The sequence below is a fragment of the Bos grunniens genome, chromosome 26 (assembly GCF_055505025.1).
Source record: "Bos grunniens cultivar Pamir isolate PY7600 chromosome 26, Bosgru_T2T1.0, whole genome shotgun sequence".
Lineage (NCBI taxonomy): Eukaryota > Metazoa > Chordata > Mammalia > Artiodactyla > Bovidae > Bos > Bos grunniens.
Window position 1 is genome coordinate 30,536,394 of NC_141190.1, and position 27,966 is coordinate 30,564,359.

The 27,966-nt window shown below is 47.8% G+C and overlaps 1 protein-coding gene and 1 long non-coding RNA gene across 9 annotated transcripts in view; one reads left to right on the top strand and one right to left on the bottom strand.

Moving 5' to 3' along the window:
* Nucleotides 1–2,500: 2,500 nt before the first annotated feature.
* On the bottom strand, nucleotides 2,501–18,429 carry LOC147344309 (uncharacterized). 2 transcript variants are annotated; one of them, XR_015155728.1, is made up of 3 exons: nucleotides 18,334–18,429; nucleotides 17,415–17,510; nucleotides 2,501–3,014 (listed from the first exon to the last, which is right to left on the bottom strand). It is a non-coding gene; the product is annotated as an uncharacterized LOC147344309 (long non-coding RNA). The 2 variants fall into 2 exon arrangements; XR_015155729.1 differs by lacking the exon at nucleotides 2,501–3,014 and adding an exon at nucleotides 14,344–15,635 and having other exon boundaries at nucleotides 18,334–18,420.
* MXI1 (MAX interactor 1, dimerization protein) overlaps nucleotides 4,956–27,966 on the top strand; it is a 92,871-nt gene continuing 69,860 nt past the window's right edge. For 2 of the 7 annotated variants that reach the window (XM_086378965.1, XM_086378967.1), the window contains exons 1-2: nucleotides 4,956–5,674; nucleotides 23,515–23,647. In XM_086378965.1, coding sequence (XP_086235091.1) covers nucleotides 5,413–5,674; nucleotides 23,515–23,647 — 395 coding nt within the window. In that variant the 5' untranslated portion in view covers nucleotides 4,956–5,412. Of the gene's footprint in view, nucleotides 5,675–7,036; nucleotides 7,148–21,384; nucleotides 21,693–21,760; nucleotides 22,141–23,514; nucleotides 23,648–27,966 lie in introns of those variants that run through there. The other 5 variants (XM_086378968.1, XM_086378970.1, XM_086378971.1 and 2 more) reach the window with 5 other exon arrangements.

A 27,966-nucleotide genomic window follows, 5' to 3' on the forward strand; every position in this document is an offset into this window, starting at 1 on the left:
CTTCACAGTTTCCAAAGTTCCTTTATAGATACCCCTTCAGCAAGGCAAAAATTGTTCTTCCCACTTTGCAGATGAGAAGACTGAGGCTTTGAGTGACTTATACAATCAACCAGCTCATCATTAGGGGGAAGCTCCTTTGCCACCTGCATACTGCTTTCCCCTTCCATCTCCTAAAGCCTAACATTTCACCATTAGAGCTGTATTCCTTTAGCTTAAGGCATTGGTCATCTTTTAATTCCAAATGTCTCTGGAAATGATCATATTTGAGCTGGTGTCAGTCACTGGTACCTTAAAGTACCTGAATTTGGAATCTTTGTTAATTCGTTTTAAAAAATATGGAGACGTTAAAGAAAATAGATTGCTGTAGGAATGCCCTCCACCCCCAGGATACATGAGAGAATAAGAAGGTGTGACGAAAGTAAGGTCTGTATGATTCTCACTTTGGTCGCAGGACACTGACTTCATTGCCTGGTGATTCTGGAAGATTCTCCTTTAGAGGCAATTTATTGTTTTGGAGACTCATCTTGTCCCCAGATATGTACAACAGTAAGAACAGGGAAAAGGTGGCTGGGCCACTGCACTTTTGGGGAAGGGAATTTCCACCATCTGGCTCAATGGGTTTCTGGCTACTCTACAGAGGCAGCATTTTGATATTTAAACTTTAATGTGAATGACTCAGGAATAGTTTTGCAGTGTTCAATGCCTCTTCTTACCATGCTGGAGCAAGGAAGCCAGGAAAGGCCAGCACCAAGGTTCAGCCAGGCAAGGAAAGGTCATTCATCTCTTTGACCTTCATGGCCTAAGCCTCTCTTCTGGGCCATGCTTGTGCCATGCTAGGTGCTAGGGGCTGGGGATGGTGGGGGAGCAAGTCATGCTCCCTACCCATGATGAGCTCATAGTCTAGCAAACCCTTTAAGAACTGGGCATTGCATGGGAGAAGCCCAGGAGCTGCCTGAGACAGGAAGGGCCTGTCAACCTCAGAGGTCCAGGAGAAGGGAGGGCAGAGTCCAGAAGAGCAGAGATAATGCCTAGGAGTAGATGACATCCGGGTGAGCTCCAATGTAGGGTGGAGGCTCTTTATCCTCTGCCCATGTCTACACCCACTGGTGAGTGTGTGGGTGGGGGTGGGGGCATGGGGAGTGGTTGAAGGAGGCCTAGTCAGCACTTCTAAGCCTGTGCAGGAGCCAGTGGGAGAGGCAGAGTCCCACAGTTCTAGTTCCTGCTATTCTGCTTGTGCCTAACAGTTCCTAACTTCCCCCCCGACCCCCAACTGCCACCCTGAAACTCCTGGGCTTCCCTTGAAGCCACTTCTAATAGATAAAGACAAGATAAAGGCTCCCAAGGAGAGAGGGAGTCCTGAGCCAGCTCATCAAATCATTGCCAACAATCTCTTTCCAAAGGGAAAGGTGCCCAGGAAAAACTTGGCTAGGGAAGCTCTGAGGATTAGGACTTGAGAGACAATGCAGGGGACAGATCTCTTGATGGTGTTTACCAAGCCTGAGTGCAAAGACCACAGGTCAAAGAGCGGAGAAGAACCTGACTGGTTGTGCTAACAAGGTCCAAGGAAAAGCTAGATGTTGGAGGGTAGCTTCAGCAGAAAGGGCTAGTGAGGGGAGCACAGGTGAGGAGGAAGGGCAGGCTTAAGGAGGCCAGGAGAGCCAAAGTGGTCCAGGCTGGGGAAGGGCATCCCATCCAAATGCAGGATGGGGAGGTCTGGGGGAAGCTCTCATATCACAGCCTCAGTAATTAACCAGACTCTATGTACCTGAAGACATAATTACAGGCAAAACAACTCCTTTGATGTAAGAGTGTAGTGTAGTCTGGGGGCGAAGAAGGACAAATAAAGAATGATTTTGCTTTAATATGCAAATAAGGTTGTCGGAAAAATATTGCCAAATAGGCCAAGCAAAGAAACAGAAGGTTGAGAAAATGTGACCCAGGCTGAGTGGGCACCCAAGACATTTAGGGTCCTTGGGAACATCATGGCTGGCCTGACTGGGCACCACAAAAATTCACTGCTTTCCTTTAACATAGTTCACATGTTCCTACAGGCTGACTGCCTTCTCATTCCCTCCCTGTTCTCTGCAGATATGCTCAGCAAGTTTCCAAAGAGGCCTGTTTATTTATGGAATCAAGGCTCCAGAGAGGGACTTTCCTGGTGGTCCAGTGGTTAAGAATCTGCCTTTCAATGCAGAGGATGCGAGTTCAATCCCTGGTTGGGGAACTAATCCCACATGGCATGGGGCAACTAAGCCCATGCGCTGCAACTAGAGAGAAGCCTGCGTGCCACAACTACTGAGCCTGCACACTATGGACCCTGTGCGCCATAATTAGAGAAGCCAGTGCTCTGCAATAAAGACTCAGTGCAGACGATAAAAGGCCCAAGAGAAAGAAAAAGGGTATGAACAGCTCCTCCTAGGAAGCAAAGGTAATCAGGAATGGCACTGAGCTTGTGACCCAGCTCAGTCTGCCCTGTGATATAACTTCTGAAACACCCCTCTTTACGTTTGGAGCCAACTTTATTAGAGAAATCTATTGATTGGGGAATGGTTAGGGAGGAGGGATGCTCACATGATTTAACACTTGATGGGCTCTGAAAAAAAAATAAGGAAGAGCCTTTGAGCTTTAGCACATTCATCGTTCCAAAGACACGTTACCAAAATGAATGTATGCAACTCTACTGTATGTGAGACTCTGGGGCACAATAGCCTAGATTCTGTGAAACAAAAAGGCATTTCTCCTGCCTCCACTGTGTCTCTTGTGGTGCCATTGTCTGATGCTAAGAACTCACATAATAACAAAAAACAATGCCCCTATGATGGGAGGGAAGACTTGATTTGGCACCAGCAGTGGTGTTTTCCATGGGAATGATGGTGGGGGCTGTGGCTGACTGTGGGAATAGTGCAAATCAGCACTTTTTTGTAGATTTTCTTCAAGCCATTGTTTATTTTGGCTTTGGTCAGATCCGTGGCCCAGCTTGAAGATTCCCACTGGGCTTTCTGAAGCTCACAGACCTATGAGAGATGAAACAGGGATAAATAAATATGACAAAACACTCTACCCCTGCCCTGGCACTCATGTGTGGGGTGTGCCTATCTTGCTGGGTGTGTATACATGCAGATTGAAGTACAGTATATGTACACATTTGGCCCACACCTCCACCAGGGAATCAGAAACCAAGGTTTTTTCTAGGCTTAGAAGGTTCTTTGTCTCACTTTCACCAGGGGCAAGGGAGATCAATTTTTGCAAAATGACATTGGATAAAACTTGTTTATACTTCCTAAAGTCCTTAGATGTTTATAGACTTTAAAATATGAGTAACTCAGATTGTGGTTCCAACAGAACAAAAAGTAAATAGCTGTTGTGAAGATGGAAAAAAAGTGAAGTGAAAGTGTTAGTGGCTCAGTCACGTCCAACTCTTTGTGACCCCATGGACTGTAGCCTGCCAGTCTCCTCTGTCCATGGAATTCTCCAGCCAAGAATACTGGAGTGAGTTTCCATTCCCTTCTCCAGGGAATCTTCCCAACCCAGGGATCGAACCCAGGTCTCCTGCACTGCAGGCAGATTCCTTACCAGGGAATGAGCCACCAGGGAAGGTGAACTTTTATCTCATAGCTTTTAGGAACTGCTTCTCTACCCTAGTTAAAGGATGCAGAGATCAATCAAGATGGAAAATGAGCAGGGAATATGTGTAGTATGATTACATTATGGTCTAAAATGGGAATATATTGGCTTTAAAATGCCAAATACTGATTCAGCAGCAGGTTATTGCAGTCTAAAAATACACAAGACTTCAGTGAGGGTGCATGTATTTATTTTACATACATGCATAGTGTTTTTTACAAAGAAACACACTTTCCCTCCTTTTTCCCAAAAGTTTCCATTTCCAGGAAAAGTCTTCCTGACAAGTGTGTGTGAAGCTGTCTCTAAGCAGGGTGGCTGGGTTGCACAACTCCAGGGGGCAGCATTCACTGTGTCTTCTGTATAAATGGTTTCCCTGGAGGAAACCTCCAGGAGACCTTGCAAGGCAACGATATTTAGATAGGCTTATTGCACAGATGTTTTTCAACAAAGTGCAGAAGAGTCTTGTTTCCTGTAACTTATTTCTCCTTTTAGCTGCCAAGTAGGGGACTCAGGTTCTTATCTGGGTCTATACTGGAAGAAAAAGATCATACAATGAGCCAGGCAGCGTGCTGACTGCAGATATAATTTAATCAACTCATGAATCTTATCAGAGGTTTCATGGATGGGGAAACAGGCTGAGAGAGGTTAGGGGACTTGCCCAGGCACACACACAGTCCAGTCTGTGTTCAGCAGAGCTGGGGCTTGAATGCCTCTCTATGGCACTCCCCAAGGGCCCTGACTGCCACCACACTTCCCAGGCCTGGAAAGCATCCATGGTTCCTGCAGACCCTGAATGGTCTGCACTGGCAATGGAACAGTGTCGCCTAGGGTAGGGGTCTTCAGAACCAAAAGGTGGAATTCAGCCAGGGTAGGGGTGGGAAGTTCCTGGGCTGCCACGTCCGCCTTTCTGCGAAATAAAATAAAAGAGAGCCAGGTGTGGAGGCTCCCTACTGTGAGCTTTGCACAGCTGGACTAAGGCTGGGAAGAGGAGTGTGGGGAGAGACGCTTCCATCTCCTCCCCCTTCCAGGAAAATAACTCTGCATTTGAAGGGAGAAAGAAAGAGTGAGTAAATTTGTAACTGGGATTTGGTGGCCTGGGGATTTCACTTGGCCCTGTAAAGGCAGATGCCTGTGCCTGTGTGTGTGTGCATGTGCGTGTACATGTGTGTGTGTGTGTGTAGGAGTGTGTCCATTGCGGGGAGAGAACTTGAGGTAACGTGTATGATTTTTTTGGACTGGACTTTTATTTCTTAAGTCATAGCAGCTACCGCTGGAATCTAGTATGTAGTGCCAGGCACTGGTATTATTTTCACGTGAAGTAAAAGAACAACAGTTTAATAGTTTGTTTTTCTGTGGGTACGCTCAGAGCCTTCGAGTATTTTTTCCATTTGGGTTTAAATATTATGCTCTACAATGTGATAACATTGGGGAGAGGCAGGATAGTGTGCCAGGACGGGCAGGGGGCGGTCCCTGCCTCGCTTGTCTCCGCCTTTCATTTTGACCAGTCCGAATGCGACAGGCTCGCACTAGGACCCAGGCGCCAGAGCGCCTCCGTCTGTCCTGTAGGTTCATTCAATCTCCCATACACACAGACCCACAGCGAGACCGACACACACTCACACACACTCAAACACACAACAGCACGCAGCGAGGCTCGGGAAGTCAGGTCGCCTTCTCGCCTCGGCGCCTTCTTTGCTCCAGCCAGCCGGCTCTCCCCCGGGGCCCGGAGCTCGGCCGGGCCGCGCAGCCCCGAAAGAGGACGAGCTCGGCGGACCCCGCGGTCCCTCCATGGGCAAACGCGGGCGGCCGCGCAAGGAGGCGCGCTGCGAGGGCGCGGGGCTGGCCCCCGCCGCGCCCCCGGCCGTGACCGCGCCCCAGCCCCCGGCCCAGCCGGAGGAGCCCGCGGGGGCCAAGCTCAGGTGCCCCTTCTCAGACATTTTCAACACCAGCGAGAACTCGATGGAGAAGCACATCAACACTTTTCTGCAGAACGTGCAGATTCTGCTCGAGGCCGCCAGCTACCTGGAGCAGATCGAGAAAGAAAACAAAAGTAAGTTTGGGGGCCCTGGCTCCTCTTCGGCGCCGGGCTCTTTCTTTCTCGCCCACTTGGGCGACCCCTGACGCCTGCTTAGCCCCCCTCTCCCCAACACACTCACATCCAGCCCTCGGCAGTAAAGCCGATGACACCGGAGAAAGGACACGCACGCACAAAGCTGCTAAAGATGTAACAAAGACGAGCAGGGGGTAGGCGGGGGGTTGGGGGGTGCTGTCGGTCCGTCAGTCTGTCCGTCTCCGGGAGGGTGGGAGAACCGCTGGGCGGAGGAGCGGGGGAGTGTTGTTGTTTGCTGACAACTGAGCTGAGAGCTCTTCTCTTCGAGGTCGCGTTTCTTACTTTTTTTTTTTTTCCCTCTCCCTTTTTTTTTTTTTTTTTTTTCCGGAGCCTTCTCGGGCAGACAAGTGTTGTTTTTCTGTCGCTCGTTCCTGGGTGGGGTGGGGATTACAAGACGAAAGTTGGAAACTGTAGGCAGAGCTCGGCGGTTCCAGAAAGAAAACACATAGACACACGACAACGATAACAACAAGCAAACAGCCCTCCACGGCGTGGGCTCCGGCTGGCTCGGCTCTGCTTCTTCCTCCTGTCTACTTTGCTTTTTCCTCTCTTCTCGCTGCAAGGCTGGGCTCAGGCCATCGCGTCCACGGAGACAGTCCCTCTGAGCCTCTGCTGCCCTAGGTGCCCCTGCCCCCGACCCCCCCACCCCTCTCAAAGAAACAGGCCGGCAAAACCAAGCGCTGCCACCAGCTCGCCCGGGACCCGCGGTGCTGCGCCCGGGAAACTTGGCGAGGGGGACTCAGCGAGAAGGAAACTTTGGGATCTCGCAGGAAACAATAGTTGTGGAAGAAGGTGTGGGCTGTTATGTGCTGTTTCTTTATTTTCCGGGATACGGCTCCCGAGTGAGCGCTCTGGGCGAGGAAGGCAGATTCCTTCCCGGTGGCTTTCTACTGCTCCCCCCACCCCCACCCCATATTCAGGTGGAGAGAGATGGTTGCGGGCGGCGGGGGGTGCTGGGAGCCCCACCCCGGCCTGGCCTCCTTTTTTGTATTTGTTTCATTTTTGCCTGGGTGCCCCAATCCTCCCCAGGCCGTCGCCTCAGCGTCCTAACGGGGGCACGCGAGTGCGGCGTCTCCAGCACGGTCCTCACAAATAATAGCTGCGAGAAGGGGGAAGGGGCCGAGGCGGACAGACCGACAGACTAGAGAAAATCTGTCCGAGCAAGTAGGAAGATCAATGAGATGAGAGAGAAAGAGGGGGGGGGGGGGGTAGAGAGAGAAAGGGAGAAAAATGGTCTGATTGCAACGTGTCAGGTCTTGCAACCTACCCCCCCCCTCCACACACAACAACAACCCTCAAACACAAAAACACCCTAGCTGACCGACACCCCAGGCCTTCGGGGTTAAAGTAACCGCGTGATGGCAGCGAAATCGTGCAGTAGCTTAAGGCAAAAACAAGGATTTGTGTTGGGAGGTTGGTGGTGCGTTCTTTTCTTTTCTTCTCTCCCTGTTTTCTCGGGGTGCCTGGGTTACGAGAAAGGCGCATCGCCGGCGGTTGCAGCCGAATCAGTTTGCGATTAATCGGGGTGTGGGGTGGGGGGCAGTATGCCTTCGCCTGTAGGGTCAGAGCTGGTGGGGAGGTGGGTGAAGATGTGGTTTTGTTTGGTGTGTTTGCTTTTGTTGGAGGGGGGAGGGGCGTGATTTCTTACTCTAACCACCCCCCCGCCGCCCGGGTCCCCCATTCCCCCGAGTCTGTCCCTTGGCGCCGGCTTTGGCGGGGGGTGCACCCAAAAAGGGCACCTTGGCAGTGAGTGGCAAACCTGGTTTGCCCCCGCCAGGTTCCCTCCACAGAGGGGTGTACGAGAAGCCGCTGGAGCTTCCTCCGCGTCCCGCGCCCCCCGCCCCTCGCACTCGCAGACAATCGGAGACCTCTGTTCCCCACCTCGCCGCCCCCACCCTCGCTCCCCTACCGCCTTGGCCGCCGCCACCTCCTTGTTTACCCGGTGCCGGGGCTCCGGCGTGGCCACCAGTCACGTAAGCAGAGGGCCGGGCGCGCCGGGCCGGACTGCCCCGCACGGGGCGGGCCAGAGGTAGTGGAGCCGGGCTCCGGGGACCGTGGAAGCCAAGGGGCTTCCTCCCGGTCCCCTTACCGAGGCGTCCGCGCTGCCACCCCCCGAGAGGGGATCGGGAACCTGGGCGCCCTCAACTTCGTGTGCATAATCAGCCCCTCCGCCCGGTTGCCCTCCTCCTCCGGCCGGCTCCCCGCTGGAGTATTTTTAGCTCTCTTGCCTCTTTTCGCAGCCGCTGTTTGGCTCAGCATGACGTGATGCCAGCGGCCCCCAGATTTCCCCGAGAGCGGGGACCCTGTTCCAGGCCCTCGCCCCCTCCCCACGAGCTCACGCAGGCAAGGGGGACCTGCAGCAAACTATGGGGCGACCGTCCACAGGGCCTTCTATTATCTCCTTTGCAAACTGGAGCGGCCCACGGGGGCCACTTTATTTTTCCCACTCTCGCCCCCGGTCCGGCCCGGGTCTAGGTCTCCCCGTACGGAAAACAACGGGCCCTACATCTGTCTCATTTAATCGGGGGTGCTTCTTCGCGCTGGCGGCGCTCGCCGTTGTTTTCTGCTCGATGCACACAATGCCCGCGCGTCACGGCGGTCCGCGTGTGCACAGCAATAACGCGAGTGTGGGGGCGGGTCGTGCGTGCGCCGGGCTCGGGCACTAAGGGTTCCTCCGCGCGCGCCGGGCTTGTTTTGCTTCAGATCCCCGCTTTCCGAAACGCTTACATCATTCAGTCTTTAGGGGAGGGAGGGGAATCTAGGCGTTCCGATAGGATTCCAGCATTTCTCTGGTCCCTCCCTGGTTTTTGGAAGGAAGCAAGGACCCTAGCTGTTTATTTTTATGATGGTGGCGGGACTCAAGTTTTGTGTGTTGGGTAAGGTTTGTTTCTGGTTTTAGGTCACTACTGCAAACGACAATACTGGCCGGCTCAGGTGCACAACCTCCTCGCTTTCATTTCAGCCAGTTCTCCTGTAATCACTTGATCGCAGTTTCTCCGCCTCCACCGCTTCCCCCTCCCAGCGAGAGACACATGGTTTCCACATGGAGACAAACTTCTTTCCTCTGACTGGACTTGACCTAGCAGCATTGCTCAGCCAATCGACAGCCTCAGCTTCCTCTGACGTCACGCGTTGCTGAGGCCGGAGACTAGGGGGTGGAGCCTGGAGGCAAGCCAGAAAATCTCTGGGAGCTGTAGTGCGGCCAGCTGGTTCAATCCCTTCTTAAAGGGACGCTCTTCACCCCGAGAAGGGTATTGAACCTCAATTCTCCATTTCGGGTTCTGTGAGACATTCTCGAAATGCACCGATAGGCCCTGGTCACGAGTCCACACGTTCCGCTTTTACTGTGTGTAAAGTACTTCCTTGGCAGGAGCTTGCCTTATTTTCCATTGTCACCAGAACTGCTTTTCATTGCCTCGTTGAGGTTTCCGTGCTGGAAGAGCTCACCAAGTGTGTCCACAGTGCTGAGTTATTCTCAGTATATATGATGAGTTTTCTTGGGGTGTTCAAATTGAGTCACTCAGCATTGAGTGCTCTGTGCAAGGCAAGGATTCCCTAGAAGATGCAAGTACATTCTCCCAAACTTCCAACTGATGTGAATCCTTAAGAAACTCAAAAGCCTCCAGAAATATTAATTATGGATCCCGTGACCCTGTTATCACAAGTTCAGAAATTATATGTAAATAACCTCTGACATAGGGTCCAGTGAAGGGGTAGCAATTTAGGACTGACTGATCAGTTGAAAAAAAAAATTTACTTCCTATTTTGGAAAAGGTTAAAAACGAAAGAGAAAAAGAAATTAATTCACAAAGGGGCGTTCTGTCCATAAAAGTTGTTGAGCAGGCAAGTGGAATCTACAGGACACAACAGGGCTTCCCAGTGTCTAGGGAAGGTGGCTTGGGGGCAATGCTTAAGATAGAAAAGAATGATTAAATTCGAGTAGAAGCCTTGGGTGGCTCTCTGGAGTACATTACCTGGGTTGGAAGGTGAGGTGCTTTCCTAGGGGCATGGACAGGCCAAAGAACAGCCTCTGCCTGCTGACAGAGTAAGCTGTGGCTGTATGGTGTCATCTGGCCCCACCCTGCCTTCCCAACTTAATCTCCTCTAGTCCCGTCCAGCAGGTCCACCAGCAAGCAGCCTTTACAGTCATCCCTCTGTGCTTGACTCAGACTCTTCCCTCCGTCTAGCATGCCCTCATTCTCTTACTTCCCTGGGATTATCTGTGTCTAACCTAGCTTCAAAGCCTAGGTCAGATCCCACCTCCTCCAGGAAGCCTCCCCTGGATATTTCTCAAGTCAGGGAATGAATGAGAGAATGAAAGCTTTACAGTCACCCAGAGCAGGGCCCAAGTTACCCCTTCACTGCTTACTGGCTGTGTGGCCTTGGGCACAAGTTGCCTAACCTGAGGTTTCATTTCTTTTTTTGTCAAATGAGGATAACCATAGCATCAGCCTCCTCCCATTGCTGAACAACTGAGGCACTTCATTTAAAGTACCTGGAATATAGTAGGTGCTCAATAAGTAGTCACTTCTCTGAGCTTTGATAATCAGCTCTACTTGCTTACTGTACATTAGCTTTATCCTCACAGGGAGATGATTAGCATCTTAAGGGAAAAGATCACTCAACAGTATTTCATAACCATTGCATAACACTGGACATACACGAGACAATTAATATACATCCCTTGATTGCTTGGATTTGTCATTTACTGGCTATGACACAGTGATCAGTTTGAAAGGCAGAAAGGACACATGATAGACTTTCTGAAGACTACATTAGCTTTATCCTCACAGGGAGATGATTAGCATCTTAAGGGAAAAGATCACTCAACAGTATTTCATAACCATTGCGTAACACTGGACATACACGAGACAATTAATATACATCCCTTGATTGCTTGGATTTGTCATTTACTGGCTATGACACAGTGATCAGTTTGAAAGGCAGAAAGGACACATGATAGACTTTCTGAAGACTTGGAGTTGGAAATAACTGATCTCTTCCAAGGAGGGAAGATGTCTCCCATAATCAATGCAGACTGCTCCTGGGCTGTAAAGATCAGGGCCTATACAGAGATGGTAGGTGAGGCCCGGAGAGCTGAAACTGCATCAGCTGTGACCCTGCAGATGGATCAGTTATTTATTTACGGAGCAACTTATGCTAAAATTGAGGGCTTTGATAGCAACTAGTGTTTATGCAGATCACATTTCTGCATGGCAGGCATCTTACGATTCATTCATTCATTCATTCCACACATTATGTATTGAGCATTTACGATGTGCAATTGCTTCCCCCCACCCCCGCCCCGAAAACTCTGTAAGTTGATTTATGATGGGAGTGGAGTGAGGTATTTGTTTTTGGTGAAGTTGTATAAAGAGCATTCTTAACTTAGGCTTCTGTTTCCTCTACATCCTAAATTATGCTCCCCGGATTCAACTCTTTTTGATCTCTGCCCATTGCTAAATGCCAGAAGTGGACTTTTGGGGATACTGTTGTAGCTTTCAGAGTCCCAGAGCTCCCAGGGACTGGGTACCCTATGGAGGGGACCAGGAAAAGCATCTGGACCTTATGAAGTTGGAGAAGATGAATTGAGTCATTCATGGTTTGATGGGGGAAAAGAAGCTCCATCAGATCCAAGACAGAACAAGAGCTGCTCACCTACCTGCCCTCTTTGACCAAAATACACTCCTATTTGGCACAGTTAGAAATGGAGATTTTCATCTGAGAATGGCTGGCAAAATCTGGAGGTAGAACTGAAGGAAGTGAAGAGGGTGCCAGCATTGCAGCAGCAGCAACTAATTGCACTGCATAATACCAACACTGGCAACCATTTACTGAGCATTGACTATACTTGGTAAAATATGGGGCTAAAGACGTGTTATCTCCTCCAAACTTCACAACAACCACAGAGCATGTGGACTTTAATTGCTCCCATTTTACAGAGGGGGTAACTGAGTAACTTGCCCAAAGATCACATAGTAATGGTGGAGCTGAGTTTTGAACCTAGACCTCTGATTGGACTGAGCCTGCAGTTTTATATAACCGTATAGGCGTGTATGCATTTTCTAGTCAAGGAATGAAGTCCAGAGAGATGAAACTTGCTCGAGGTCGCCCAACAACCCGAAGCAGAGCGGGTGTTTGTAACACCTTGTTGATTGTCCAAGGTCTTCCTAAGCACACCCTGCTTAGAAAAGGTTTAGAAACGAAGCTGGAGACAGAAGAGCCAACCAGAGAGGGTTTTTTGTTTTTTGTTTTTTTCTCTTTTTTGTCTTCGTTTTTCAGAGTTGTTCAACTCTCCTGGCCCTAACTCAAGTTTAGGCTCCTAGGAAACACCACCCCTTTCTTGCTACTCTTCCAAGTCTGTCCTCTGGACATATTAGAGGACTTGGGGCTGTTGCTATGGTACTAGGGCCAACAGCAGGTTCATCAAAAGCTGAGTCTTTTGCCTTTTTAAAAAAAAGCCTGGCCCTGCAGAAACGAATTGGCCACAAAGATTTGCATCAGTCATTGTGGCTTGTTCTGTTTTAGATCCCCCTGCCTCCCCACCCCACCCCCTCTTCCCTACCACCACCACTTTCTATAAATACAGTTGGATAAATATTGATTTAAACTGGGTTTCTGGAGAAGAAGCACATGGTTGCCCTGGCCTGGTCCTCACTTAGATACCACCAGTATGCCAGGCATGACACACCTAAGCCCTGACAGCTCTGGCTTCCAGATGACCCGTTTTGGGGAGGTGAGTTGTGGTTTTGTGACTTTTGAGTTAAAAAAGAGAGAGAGACAGAAAAAGAAGTATAAAAGGCAATAACCCAGAAGAAAATGGGAATCTTCCTGCAGAATGAAGAAAGCCATTTTCGGCAGGCAGAAACGAGGGGAGGTTTACCGTAGCCTGGCCTTCTGAACCAGCAGTTCTCTTCCCTTTCCCATTCTTCCTTCCATTCCCTTTCAGTTATGTTTTTGAAGGAGGCAGGTGGTAAGACAGAACATCAGCGCCAGAAAAAGCCCAAGAGGTCACAGAGCTTCCATCATCTTCACTATACAGACAGGGAGGCTGAGGCCCAGAAAAAGACAGTGGCTTGCCCAAGACGACACAGCAGAGGCAGAAACAAGTCCGTCTGGGCTGTGTTCCCTCCTGCCTGATGTGAGAATGGGTCCCAGGCAGAGCCCCAAACTGGGCTTTTGTTTTACAGGTCAGGTGCTCATAAAGTCAGCAATTCTCAACCCTGGTTTACTGATCGCAGGGTGTGTCTGTTTATTGCAAAGGTCATTGCAACATTCTCAATAGTCTTTCATAATGAAGATAATTTGAATTCACCATTTAGAAAAAATATTTTCTTATACATCTATGGTAGGGGGAGTGGGTGGAACCCAAGGTGATGGCAGTGATAGGAAGGCTCTCCAGCCTTAACTGAGGAGGAGGCATTCAGGGCTTCCCAAAGGGCCCTCCCTCTGGGGGTGGAGGGTGGAGCTCCGGCTCCACTGGTGAGAAGAAGCTTTGATTCCGACGGGAGCGACACCTGCTCTCTGACTCTTCTGCTAAACTAAAGGGAAGTCATTTTCTCTGATACTCTTGTCCCTGAGTGGCCTGGCTGGAGGTGTTAAAGCTGTCAGCAGCTGACTTGATCTCTCTGGCCAAAACGAATGGGCATTTGCCACCACCCATCTGAGCTGGAGGTTCCTTCTTTGCTTCCTCATCTTGGCAGAATGCTCTACTGGGCCCCTCGCTTGTGAAATATTTTGAAAGTTCAGGTGACCCTCATTTTGAGCAATACATCTCCAGGAAATATATGTAAATAGGATCTCTTTTTTTTTTTTTTAATTTAGGTTAGTGAACCTCTCTTTAAAAGGCCCCCATGGCAAATAATTTTATAAAATGTGGAATTATGTTGCATGCCAGGAATTCTCCCTAAATGTGTTCTGTGAGTCTGTTCATCCATCCATTCATCAAGCTGGTATTTAAGGCGTACACACTGCTTTATGTCAGGCTTTGTGCTAGGGCCCAGAGATACAGTCCCTGCCATCGTGGACTTAAACTCTATTCCAGTGCCAGATTTTAGAAATTTCACTTGTCTTAAAGTAAACCTCAACAATGTGGATTGCATCTGACTTGGGCTTTGTGTCTTTGGTTCTAGCCATCATTACAGATAGAACAAAAATTTATACTGGGCTTCAAAAAAAAAACAAACAGAGAGACTAGTCCCTCTGCTCCCTCCATGTACCCTGCCATCCCCCAGCCTGATGTTTAAAATCCTTTGTGTTTTGTGTTTATCCTTATAATTTTTACAGATCTGACTCTCCCCCACCCCCTTTTTTAAGCTGCCCAAGCCTAGGAAATCAAGTACTGTGTAAGCAACCTTGTAAATAAACACAGTCCATTCTTAGTTCCTTACAGATTGGGGCACTCTGCACTTGGAGGATTGTCCATACCAATGTTTCTACCATGCCTGCTGTCCCATCGAACATGCCTTTGGCCTCATCTCTCTAATATCCAACTACAGTGTCTGCTGAGGAAATTTAAACATAGCAAAATTAGAAAGATAAACACAGTGTCCTGAGGGAGAGAAAGACTGGGATGTTTAAAGCTAATAAAAGGGGATTTGGATTACCTGTTATTTGAGATATTTTACTCTGTATTTTTATTACCATTAGCAAGTATACTTGAATAAAGATGATTTGGGACCGTTTTAATACCACTGTATCAAAATGGAGGGCATGCCCAGGGCTGCTGTTTCTGATCAAGAGTGGCAAGCGTGAGCCTTTGTTTTTATTTCTGTAGGGGCCCAGAACTACTGTACAGTCCTGTGTTATTCTCTTCTTACTTCAACCATACCTGACCATCTCTACTATACTTCTTGACTCCCAAGATTCTGAGTGCCTTGCATACAACTTTATTTGCTTTTTTCCACCAGCTGTAAAGTTTAGCTCAAAACAACACGTAATTTCTAACACCTGTGAGGAGCCAAGCACCCTGCTTGGTGCTTCCAAAGTGCAATGTATATGATCTCCAGGTTGAGTTCTATATTCCAGTGCAAGTGACAGACAAATAGAAATCCATAAATAATACTTGCCTGCTTCCTGGGAGTCTGATAGCCTGTCCCCGGGGTGGGGGCGGGTTGCTGCTGACAAGTGTATTGTTGTCTCTATTTTCCAAAGGAACAGTAATAAAGGTGCCTTTTTAATGAGCAGTGACTATGCACTAGCACAACGCTAAGTGCTTTATAGTAAATCCTGACCTTCATCCAATAGGAGGGTGCTATCATTATCCTCATTTTACAGATGAGGAAAGCCTTAGCCTTAGCAAGGCAAGCTAACTTTCCCAAGGCCACCTGCTAACAAACAGTGGGGCTGAGACTCAAAACCAGGTTTTCTTCCTAGGAGACTTCAGGGCTCTTAGAGAAGTGTCAGAGAGCAAGAGGCAAGACATGGAATGTGGAATGTTTGAAGATGAGGCTGAGGGTCCCCTTGGGGAAGGCCTCCCTGGAGTGACTCACTTTACTTCCCATTCATCCTAGAGCAGAGAGAGGACCGCCAGAGCCTTCTGGGGTTCTTCAGGCGTTGAGACCAAAGCAGACAGGGCCCTTGTTCTGCAAGGCACTTGCCGAGGGTGTTCTGCTTGCCCTTGCAGTACCACCTGGCCTGGCACCCCCTGGGGAACTCACCCAACCAGTAGGGCTCCTGAGGCTCTGCATGCTCGGGTGTCGGGGTGTGAATCCACACCCTGTCAGGCTCTACTAGGTTTCCCAAAGGTGCCTGAGCTTGTAGGGAAACTGGTCTGGCCCGTGCTTGGCAAGTGTGAGCCACACAGACGAACTTTAGGCCCTGGCTGCCACCTTACTAGCGAGGGCCAGCTGGTTCTGGTCGAAAAGCGTTGGTCCAACCTCTTCCTCTCCTCCATCGAGATCTAGGAAGCCAGGGTGATCGTAAATAGAACTGGGTTCGTATCATTTACTTGGTTAAAGCCCTTCAATAGTTTCCTTCCTGTCTCACTTAGAATAAAATCCCAATTCCCTGCATGGCCATCACCCCTACTGTTTGGCGTGAGTGTGGTCTGAAGATGGATAGCCTTGGAGTCTCCTAGGACCTTGTCAGAAATGGGTCTCCCAGGTCCCACCCCAGAACTGCTGAACCCAAAACTCCATTTTAGCATGATTCTCAGGTGGCCTATGTGCTTATGGAAGTCTGAGGAGCTGGCCAAACACCCTTGTGATTGCCCTGATCCCTCCATCCACCTAAACCATCCTCCCCCTCATTTATTATTTCTCCCTTATTTCTACTTATCACAATTTACAATGCTTTTACTTGCTTATCATCGGTCTGTCAGGCTAGAATGCAAGCACTTTGAGGACAGAGACCACAAGTAGTTTTATTCTTTGTTCTCTTTGGCATCTAAGTTAGTGTGCAACGAGTAACAGAGGCTTAAGGAATATTTGTTGAACAAACGATGAGTTCTCTGCCTTTAACCCTCTGATGTAGTGCTTATCAACAAGGGGACTATTGATGAGACAGTTCCTCTTGAGCAGATTAATCTGGAATATTGCTGGATTTAACATCCTTGGTTCCTACTCACTAAATGTCAGTAAAATTCCCAAGTCATGGTGACACTCAAGAAAGACACTCCTACACATTTCCAAAGCCTCCAGGTGGATGGTATTATCCTGATTGAGGCTATTGCCTTAATCAACTTTGTTTGACCTTGTCTGGCAAAACATACCCTGATGTACTCTATGGGGTCCAAGAGTTAGGAAATCCAGGTTTGAATCCGTTTGCTACCTGTATGGCTTTGGGCAAATCACTTAACCTTTCTGGGCCTCGAATGAGAAACAGGAATCTCAGAATACGTTGAGGATTAAATGAATTGACTGCACAAGTGGCACCACACACATAGTTGGCTCTTATTATGCAGCAGCTATAGGCAAATGGAGGCATGTTATTCTTGGATCTCTGGAGAATCCCAGAATCCTGGAATCAGCATGCTGGAGTTAGAAGAGATGGTGAGATCACACACGTCCTTGGGCAAGCAAGGGCCTGGTGTTTTATTCTAACTATTGTACCTGAGGCTGAAAACAGCCACAAGGTAGCAAGGCTGGATGTGTGACTCAGTGTCCAGGGTCTGGCTGGGCCCTAAGAGTGACCACCACAAGTTTCTGCTGCTTGGAAAGGAGTGGTGATGTCAAGGAGTGGAGGTCGGGCCGCTGTAGGCAAGCTTCTGCCAGGGGAGGGAGGGTTACCCAGGACTGTGTAAGAATGTGGGCCATCCTCTTAACAGCAGGGGAAGGCCTCTGGTAATCTTTTTTTTTTTTTTTTCTTTTCTTTTTTAAGGCTTTAAAATCAAGTTGTATCTAACTTTGAAAGACTAGGTCATTACCTACAAAACCTGTTAAGTGCAACAAAAAATTACAGTGCATTCTGGCTTTTGAATGTGGATGCAAACATTCTAAATAAAATATTCATTCATGGAATGAGCAGTCTTTTAAAGAGTAACATACAATGGCTGACCAGGATATATATGCCAGAGATGGCTGAAAGTCACAAAATCTGTAAGTATTAAAGGATTGTAATCACAAATTAAGGAGAATAATACATGACCACAGCAACACAAGATGAAATGTCATTTGAAAAAAAGTATTCAGGAGACATTCCTAATGAAGGAAGCTACTTCCATACAACAGAGATCATTTACCTGTGCTGGTCTTCTAATTAAAATGAGGTAGTGTGGCTGGGCCCATGGCTTGTGGTCATCACCAGCAGAGGAGTTGATTTTTCCTTTTCCTAAGACCTTTGAACAGAAAACAAAACAGAACAGGCTTTGGATCCCCTTGGAATATAACTCGATCTTGATATTGAGAGGATTAATCCTTGGGGCTCCATAAAATTTAAAAGACCATAACATGTATTCTACTTTGTTTATCTGTTTATTTTTAAAACCACAGATCAACTAGAAAAAGAATTAGGGAGATGGGTAGACAGCCCTGGATGAGAGTCTGGAGGACCGAGTCCTAACCCTTGCTCTATCAGTTTGATAGATGGCTGTGTGGCTTTGGTATGTTACCATATCTCTCTGAGCCTCAGTTTTTTCATCTGAAAAATGGAGGCTGGATTGCAGAATAAGCTTAATGATACAAACTTCTATGAAAACAAACCATGAAATGTTATTGGGAGGAATATTCATAGGGGATGGCCGAAGCGAGATCTTCCATCAGTTGCACCCTCAAGTGAAGTGCTCCGAGGTAAGCAAGAATCTTATGTGTGCATATTAATTAAGTCCTGCAATGCAGATCTCTTCTTGGACCCATGTTAATGCAAAAAAAGAAGGACATTCCAGAGATTAACACATTCATTATAATCACCTAAATAGGCTGCTGTTATAAGGGCCATTTAATAAAATGTAAGAAGCCCTTTTCTAAGAGAGAAGACATAGGCCAGGATGGAAGTCAAGTGCAGCTGTTTGAGCCTCTGCCAGTGTCCTGATCTCACCAGAAAACCAAAGTTAAAAAACAACAAACTTCCAGGTTCAGCGATCTCAGAGTACCGCTGCCTCCCCCTGCCATTTCCTCCCACCCCCCATGTCCTTTCTTTCCCTTTCTCCCCAGCTCAGGCACCTGGGTCGTGGTGCTTTTCCGTATGGTTGGGATGTCAGCCGGCAGCCCTGGCGACTGGAGCCCTGGGAGGCGGCAGCCACCTCTCGGATTTAGCATTACGTCATCCCTTCTAGACCCAAATTTATCTCGGCTGCACACAGACCCGCAGCTCTCAGCTGCCGCTGACTCGAGGACAGCTTACGCATGAAGTTAGGCAAGGCTGACTCACTCGGCAGAAGAAAAGGTTTTCTGCTGCTCTTCACGTTTCTGGGCTCCGAGGGGAGAGGCAAGGAGGACGCTACGGTTGTCACTCTGGGGTGGGGGATGGAAAGATGTATAACTCTTAAGATTCTTATTTAGGAGCTCAGGACTCACCCTGTTCCCAACCTTGTTTATTTGACGACCACCCCCGCCCCTCCACCCCCCTTAAGGATAATTTCGGAAAACAGTGCCCTGCACAGTAAGCACTGCAGTTTCAAGGCAGTTCTCTTAAGCACCAGGTGTCACTAATAGTGACTTTGGACTTGCACCTTAACCTCAGGGCCCCCTCCCCTCTTTTCCTCTTTTCTGTCTGCAGAAGTGATGTAACACAGACCAGGCTCCTCCTCTGTTCATGAATCTGCAATAAGGCATTTGAAAATTTACCTTGAGTAAACCGTTCAGGGAAAGGACCCCTAAGAATGGAGAGCTTTGCCTGCTTCCTCCAGAAGGCAGACTGTCCCCATCCAGGCTGTGTTTGTTATAGGGCTGGGGGACTCTGGAGGACTTTTTCCACCATCAAATGAGACTCCCCTGAGTGAGATACTCCCTTGAGGGAGAGGACAGAAGAACCAGAGACTATGAGTAAGATTCCAGGTTCTTTTGTCAGTAGACTTTAGAAGCCCTGCTTTTCCTCAGTTTCCCCATTTGCATTTGTAGTGCAATTCGGATTTATCTGCAAAAGAGAAGCCGTGGCTGCTTCTGGGTTCTCACAGGCTGGGCTGGTGCTTAGGATGGTTTGTGAGTGACATCCTTTTCTAGGCTAGAGCCCCAAGCTTTGTGCTGTAGGAGGCCCTTGTGGCCAGTATCCACGCAAGAACTCTGGGAGTCAGCTGGAGCAGGAAGAAGGAAGTGGCACCTTCAACTGCTGTTAGAAGAGCCTGGGTATTTCTGTACAGAAACCAGTGCTTAACACTGCCCACCATCACCATCATCTCATCTCTTCTTCAACATATGCAGGTGGCTTTTTGGTGATTTTAACACTACTTTCCATCTCTTCCACTCCCTCTTGGCCATAGCTTTAAAAGAAGGGTTGGTTAATTCATCTGGAGGTCAACTGTGAAAGGTCAGACATGTGCACCAAGCATCCTGCTTTCTCTTAATAACCTGCTAGGGCTTATGATGTGTGGATTTAAACCCATCTTGAACCCATGTGTATTTTCAGTCTGTACTTTTCTCCTTGATTGCATGTCACAAGGTTTACCTCCCATGGGGTAGAATTTTATTTGTTATAAAACTACCTCTTTTAAGTTCCTGGGGTAGCCCTTAGCAATTTAGGATCTAAAGCTTAAAGTGGTTTTGCAAGTGGTAGAAACTTTCCATCTAATAATTTCTACCCTCAACTTACAGATGTTCGGAGTGAATAGGTATTTTCTTTTAAATAATTCCTTTCTCCCCCTACCCAACGTGTCCCTTGTTGAATGTGGAGGGTGGTTGTTACCAACGCCCAGTGGGAAAGCCCAGATCTGAAGCAACCTAGCTAACAGCTGAAAAAGGACAGTTCCTGTTTCAATACCTTAAAAAAAAATTATCTTGTGGCTTGTGAACATCTCTCATTTTGGGTCTCCCTGTATTTGATCGAACATCTATTTGGTTCATACATGTGGTGCCAAGTATAATATTTTAAAAGGTTGGCAGAATTTTGTAGCTTTTGACCTCACTGGAAATCTTGTTCACTCTTGGGGGGAAAAGGGGGAGAGAATATTAGAATGCAGCATGAAGCCCATGACATTTTTGAGAATAACATTTTCATTCTGAGATGGTATTTTCTGCAGTAGCCACTGGAGTGACCACAGGGAAGGGGAAATTCTCCCCTCACCAAGAGCTTCTCGTTACTCTGGATGTCCACCGGCAGGATAAGATAATGAGGGTGGGGAAAGTTATGGATGTTTACACAATTCCTAGGTTGCTCCTAGAGCTTTCAACAGTTACGATCTTCTTGCCTTTCCTTGCCCTAGACCAGAGATTATCAATCAGAGGTGATTTGTGCCCCAAGAGGCTTTTGGCAATGTCTGGAGACATTTTTGGTTGTCATACCTGAGTTGGTGGTGTGCTACTGGCATCTAGTGGGTAGAGGCCAGGGATGCCGCTGAATATCCTTCAATGCACAGGTCTCCACCAACCCCATCCCTCCCCCACTTAGGAATCATTCACCCAAAATATTGGTAATGCTGAGGTTGAGAAACTCTGGTCTAGACTGTGAGGACTTGGAAAGACGATGTGTGGGGGTGGGGGGTGGGCAGTCATTGGCAGTCTTTTAATGTGGTCCTGCAGTCTTTAGCCTCTGCTTTCAGTTCCCTCTCTGTGGAGGAGAACATGAGAGAAATGATCATCATAGCTTCCATTTATTGAGTGCCACGTACTAACTTCTGGTATTATTTCCTTTAATCGTCACAATAAGCCCTGCTGACTATACACTCCTTGAGAGCAAGGCCCATGTCTGTTTCATCTGTTACTGTACACGTTATGCCTAGTGCAGTGCCTTGTACACGGCAGGCCCTCAGTGTTTGGATAAATGGAGTCATTACATCTGATATAGACGCGAGGTACATGAGGTCTGAAAAGTCCACAGAGTTAGTGTAAATAGAAGGGTCAGGATTTTAACTGAGCCCTGTGTGACTCCAGCACCAAATCACTTAGCGACCGAAATGTATCTCTCAGTTGCAGCACCAGGGAGGTTTGCCAGTCTCTAAAATCACGAATGAAGGGCTGAGGGAGGGGAAAGGAATTTTTAAAATTAAGGTTAAAAAACAAAACACTACCTCTTTGTGAACTATGAAGAAGGGCCTTAGGGGAGCTCTCTCTGGCTCTGATGGGATCAACTCTTGTTCCTCAGCTGTATCTATTCAAGTATCTATTCTGCAGATAGGGTAACCAAGCCGCGGAAGTTCCGGGAGAAAGTAGTAGTAGATGGAGAACTGGAGCGGGGCACTGTGGAACTACATGTTGCAGCTCCTGGGCACCTTCCAGGAGTCATTGAGAAAAGGGTTCCCCGGAAGTAGACCCACAGTCGTTCAAATCCTTCCCTCCAAGAAGCAAAGCACAGAAAACCTCTTGGTCTTTCCACCTGGGAGGCAGAAATTCAAACGGACTACGTTTCCCGGCGGCCATTGCGGAATTTGGTAAGGCGCAGGCGCATTAAAGCGTCGTGCATACTACGAGTCCCGGCGTGCAGTGGGCAGGGCGGGACTACATTTCCCAGGAGACAGAGGAAGGGGCGGGAGGGGGCGGGTCGCGGTACTGCCCCCGCCCCTCCCCCGTGCTCGCGCGGAGAGGTAAACAAACCCCGCGCGGGTTGCCAGCGGAGCAGGGGCGGCGGGGTGGCCCGGGCGGCGCGGGTGGCGGGGGCGGCGGAGAGCGCGCCGAGCCGCGGCGGGGCTGGCCTGCCGGCCCGCCGCACATGTCCCGGGGCGGCGCCGGACTGTAGCCGCTTGCGGCGCCTCCTGTTGGCCGGGGAAGGGAGCGCGGAGAGGCCCGGGTTGCCGCCCGCGGTGCCCATGGAGCAGGTGCGGATGATCAACGTGCAGCGCCTGCTGGAAGCTGCCGAGTTTTTGGAGCGCCGGGACCGAGGTAACGGCTGGACGCCACCACCTCTGCCACTGCCTGAACCCGCGCACTCCTCTTCCGCGCGGGGAGTGCGGTGCGGCTGGTGTGAGGGGTGTGTGTGTAAGGAGAGGTGTCTGTGAGGAGGGGGTGCTTGTGTTAGACGGGGGTGCGTTGCAAGGAGGCGGGTGGTGCGTGTGTGAGGAGGGGCTGTGTGTGAGGGGATTGCGTGTTTGAGAAAGGGACGCGTGTGAGGAGGGGATGCGTGTGAAGAGGGGTGTGTGTGTGAGGAAGGGATGCGTGTGTGAGTAGGGGTGTGTGTGTGAGGGAAGTGCGTGTGAGGAGTTACATGTGAGGGAAGTGCGTGTGTGAGGAGGGGTGCGTGTGTCAGGAGGGTGGGGTAAGGGAGGTGCGTGTGTGAGGAGAATTGTGCCTATATGAGGGGGTAGCATGTGAGAGGGAGTGAGCATGTGAATGAAGGGGTACCTGAGGCAATACGTGTGCATGTGTGTGACGGGCACCTGTGGGTGTATGTGTGTTCAGGAAGGGGAGCAGGGGAGGACACTGTCTCCTGGGGAGACTGAGGGAGGCACCAGGCTGGAACCTGGGGCTGCCCTGAGTGGAGGTGGACGAGAGGGGAGGAGCGGGGAGGAGTGTTGAGAGTGGGGGTGATTTGAGGACCCGGGAAGAAAGAGGACGTGAAGAACCGGAGGAGGGGGCGGGAGGAATGCGTGTCGGGGTCGGGGAGACCGGACCCAGAGCCCAGACCGGGATGCCTGCTGAAGAGCAGAGAGGTGGACAGGTACTTGTGAGGAAGTGATCTCTACACATCCAAATAGGATGCACTGGGATTCCTTAGGAACAGAGACTAAGAGCTATGTAAAGAGATTGGGGTGCTGAGTGCAACCCCTGAAAATTGTGGTGTCGTGAGAAAATGTCTTCCTAGAACGAGGTGATTGAATTGTTTGAAGTACACAAAAATGTGGGCTTATAGAGACACCTTGAAGGGGGACAGTTATACCAAAAGGGATTTTGAAACAAATGAAATAATTTAGGTGAATGGTAACTGGTCTCAGAAATGAGGATGTTTGAGTCAAGAATTCTTGGAGAAAAGGATTTTGAAGAGGAGGAAGAAGTTCCTTGGTTTAGAGGAAGTGTTAGTACACCTTCCAAGCGTGAGTTGGGTCTGTATATAATGTCACAGGATTGATGACCAGGAAAGGACTGGGAATCTTATTTTCCAATCAGAAAGAATAGAAAAAATTTACCTCTTTGTCTTCTCTGTTTTCAACAGCCTGTTACTGAAAGGACTAGAGATGTGTAGATCAGGAATTTGGGTATATTCCTCTTACCCTCTTACTTCTTCCTCTTTTTTTTTTTTTTTTTTTGCCATTTGTTTAGAGTGTGAACATGGCTACGCCTCAACGTTCCCCTCCATGCCGAGCCCCCGGCTGCAGCATTCAAAGCCCCCACGGAGGTTGAGCCGGGCACAGAAACACAGCAGCGGGAGCAGCAACACCAGCACTGCCAACAGGTATTGAGCTGCAGAGGTTTGGAAAGGGCACCTGAAGGGAGGGAGCACAGACTCAGGCAGAAGCGCTGACCCATCTGACCTCTAATAGCAAGTCTAGAGCAACACTATCAGCCAAGCAAGTGCCTTTATCACCATCCCTCAGAATTTGGCCCTTTTAAAATAATTAAATCTAGGAATCCTAACCTGACTTTGTGTAGAAGGCAAAGAATAGAATCTGGCAAAACAACCAAAGAAGTTCTTGCTGGGGATTATCAAATGTAGACGTCTGTGACTGAGACGGATAGTAAGTTTAGAGATTCGGCCGCATGTGTCCATGCATGCAGCCATATGCTAACAGTAATCTTGGGCCAGCTTTAAACTTGAGAGATGCAAGAATTTTAAAAAATCAGAAATAAGGAGGCTATAAAGCAGAATCAAGGGTTTTGGTAAAGAAATAAAAATATTTAGATGCAGTAGGAAGTTGGTCATGGTCTGTATTTTTTAAGGATGATAAGAGTTAATTGGTAAGGGAGCTCTTAAAGCAAAAAGAAAAAAAAAAAGGAAAGAAGATGTTTATCCTTCAATCAAAACAGATACTAGAAAATGCTTACTTGGATATATACTCAGACATAGTTGACTTCTATTTTTTTGAAAATTTTTGGTAGTGTCTGGCTGTCTTTTCAGTGTTTTTGTTCTAGAGGGCCTATGTATTCTAAAGATTCATCTCATGAAATTTTCAAAAAGCCTGTTTTAAAACCAGCTGGTGCTTGCCTTTTCCATGATGAAAGGATTTAAATGTTTTTTCCAAAGTTTTTTCTAGAGAACGTAAGCGTTCATTTTGGAGGGGCACAGAGCATTCTCTGAGTAACTAAGTTTGCCTGGAGACTTTGGAGAACTCCAGACAGGAAGTTGGGTAGCACTTGAAGATGTGGGTTGGGAGGGAGCAGGAGTAGGGGCTCTTTCTCATTGATGCAGAAAACCTGAGGTTCCTGTAGATAACAGTGCTCAGAACGTTGGATCTTTCCACTCTGCCTTTCTAACATTACTGTGGCAAGTCACTAGTATCTTTAAATCTGTGTCTCCTTTTTTGGCTTCTTTTCTTCGCTAAGACTATTCTGTACATTTTAAATAATTTTTAAAAGTATAAAATTATTTAGCCCTAAGTGTATTATGCTGTATTTATGTTTATGTGTGGGTCTTCAGTGTTTGTTGTGGTTTGGCAGGTTTGGGATGAAAATATGTAAGCATATTAAACAAAATAGGCAGCATTAAACAAGAATTACTTATAAATTTTCCTGCCCTTCACAGTTTCTCTGGTTAAGGTATCAGCAATTAAAACCTATATTCAGGAGTTTATGAATTTTCCAATCCATGCATAGACTAAAATTTTTTTTTTTTTTACCTTGAGGCATGGGAAGAGTACTAGATAGGAAATCAAGCCTGGGTTCTGCCATGGTATGAGTATATATTGATTGTTTCCTACTTTCTAGAAATCAAGTATATGATCTCATTACATTTTTTTCTCTGTCCTTAACTGTTGTCATAGTTTGAGGGGATTAAGTACATGCTCACCAAGGTCTGTCCTTCCCCTGAAGTTCTGTGACACTGATTTATTGACAGTTTTAGAGATCAGTTACTATATTGGTCATTCAGTACACCATCCCATCATTGCAGATGTGACATTTTTACTGACAACTCAAGAATTACAAAGGCATACATTAGATGTGTATTTCTAGATTTTACCAGTTATGTTACAGGTCATTAATGTGTTTGTCATCTGTTGACTTATACTTTGCTTGGCTTGGAATTTCTCTTTCATGCTAGTGTTCTTTTTGCTACTGCTACTGCTAAGTCACTTCAGTCGTGTCCAACTCTGTGCGACCCCATAGACGGCAGCCCATCAGGCTCCCCCGTCCCTGAGATTCTCCAGGCAAGAACACTGGAGTGGGTTGCCATTTCCTTCTCCAATGCATGAAAGTGAAGTCGCTCAGTCGTATCAGGCTCTCAGTGACCCCATGGACTGCAGCCCACCAGGCTCCTCCGCTCCTCCGCCCACGGGATTTTCCAGGCAAGAGTACTGGAGTGGGGTGCCATTGCCTTCCAAGTGTTCTTTTTAGGAGTCTACTATTGTGTGTCAGCGGAGAAGGCAATGGCACCCCACTCCAGTACTCTTGCCTAGAAAATCCCATGGGCGGAGGAGCCTGGTGGGCTGCAGTCCATGGGGTCGCTGAGAGTCAGACACGACTGAGCGACTTCACTTTCACTTTTCACTTTCATGCATTGGAGAAGGAAATGGCAACCCACTCCAGTGTTCTTGCCTGGAGAATCCCAGGGACGGGGGAGCCTGGTGGGCTGCCGTCTGTAGGGTCGCACAGAGTCAGACACGACTGAAGTGACTTAGCATAGCATAGCATTGTGTGTCAGACCACATTGCTAATTACTGTGTATTTTAGCACAGCACGTCAGAAAATTTATAAGACTACAAATATGCCACTTTATTCTTAGTAGTACTCAAGAGAAAATAATTGCATGTGCATTGGACCACCTAAGACTAATAATTTTTCATGGAAATATAAATAGTAAGAAAGAAAAAAAGATTTTAGGATATATTATCTAAAGGTCTACCCATATGTGGGATTTAGGGTGGAGCGTTTAGATGAGAGGGAGAAGGCAGTGGCACCCCACTCCAGTACTCTTGCCTGGAAAATCCCAGGGACGGCGGAGCCTGGTGGGCTGGTGTCTATGGGGTCACACAGAGTCGGACACAACTGAAGTGATTTCGCAGCAGCAGCAGAAGCTTTGGATGAGAACTAGTATGTTAAAGGGGAACACTAGAAATTATTTCTCTTTATGTTTTAAGATTTTTGCTCCATAGAGTAGGGAGCAAATGATCAAATTCTAGTACTGGGGTATTGGGGAGATAGTGGTGTTGTTTCATTTGTAAGGGAACACTGTAGACTCCCTGTTATTACTACATTTAATGAAGATTTTAACAAATAAAACTGGTAAAATTTTTCATATGTTAGTCATCTGAAACAAGGAAAGGAATAGAGTTGATAAGTGTATGTGTCTTATTTTCCTATCAAATATGTACCCATAAGGAAGTTGCTGTTCTATTAAGCGTCTTGAAGGTATGTCATAAAGTAACATTTGTTTCCCTGACATTGTAGCATACTTAAGATACAATGTTGACTCCCTCCCTAATATTCTCAGGTATAATATGATATTCCTGATATAAAATGTTACTTTATAAACTTGTGCTGAGAGTTGACTCATAATATTATAAATTCCTATTCTTTCTTTCTCCCAAGTCTTGAAACCTTGCTTTCATAGAAGTACAAAGGAGAGAAAATGGGTGATACAGTGTGACATTAAAAGAATGTGCCATGAAAGTTTAATTTTATCATTTGGGATCCTTTTGACAATTAGGGCATGGGATATATAGTACATAATTATTTTTTAAATTCATGGTTGACTTTACTGTAGTCTTGGTTCATGGCCTTCTGGCACACTTCCTAAAAATCACCCTTGCTAAGTTGTTACTGCTATTAGAGAACTGGCAGCAATTGCTCTCTGGCTTATTGAGCAGTATCAGATAAATTCCCAGCTTCTTTACTATTTGGTTTCACAACTGAAAAATACCAAGATCTCTCATCTTTAAAACTCTACTAACACAGCTTGGTGTAATTGGTGTTACACCGACATGGCTTTGGTGTAACACCAAGTTTCTCCTACATATCTCTTGAACCTGCCTTTTCTCTTAGCTTCATTGCTGCTGCTGCTGCTGCTGCTAAGTCGCTTCAGTCGTGTCTGACTCTGTGCAACCCCATAGATAGCAGCCCACCAGGCCGCGCCGTCCCTGGGTTTCTCCAGGCAAGAACACTGGAGTGGGTTGCCATTTCCTCCTCCAATGCATGAAAGTGAAAGGTGAAAGTGAAGGCGCGCAGTCGTGTCCGACTCTTAGCGACCCCATGGACTGCAGCCCACCAGGCTCCTCCGTCCATGGGATTTTCCAGGCAAGAGTACTGGAGTAGGGTGCCATTGCCTTCTCCCCTTAGCTTCGTTATTACCGTCCTAATCCAAGATACCATTACTTCTACCTGAACAGCTCTTGTGACCCTCCTAATTGGTATCCCTGCAACCAGTCTTGTCCCAAATGCAATTCTGATGAATTATATTGGCTAGCCTTCTTTCAGTTCCTTTAATACACCACATTTCCCCTACCTCAGGGTCTTTGCACATACTCTGTTCTCTGCTGAGAATTGTTTTTCTTCCCCTTTTGCCAAGTTATCACTAATTACACGCTTGCTTCAGCTCAGTAATAACTTCTTCAGGAAAGC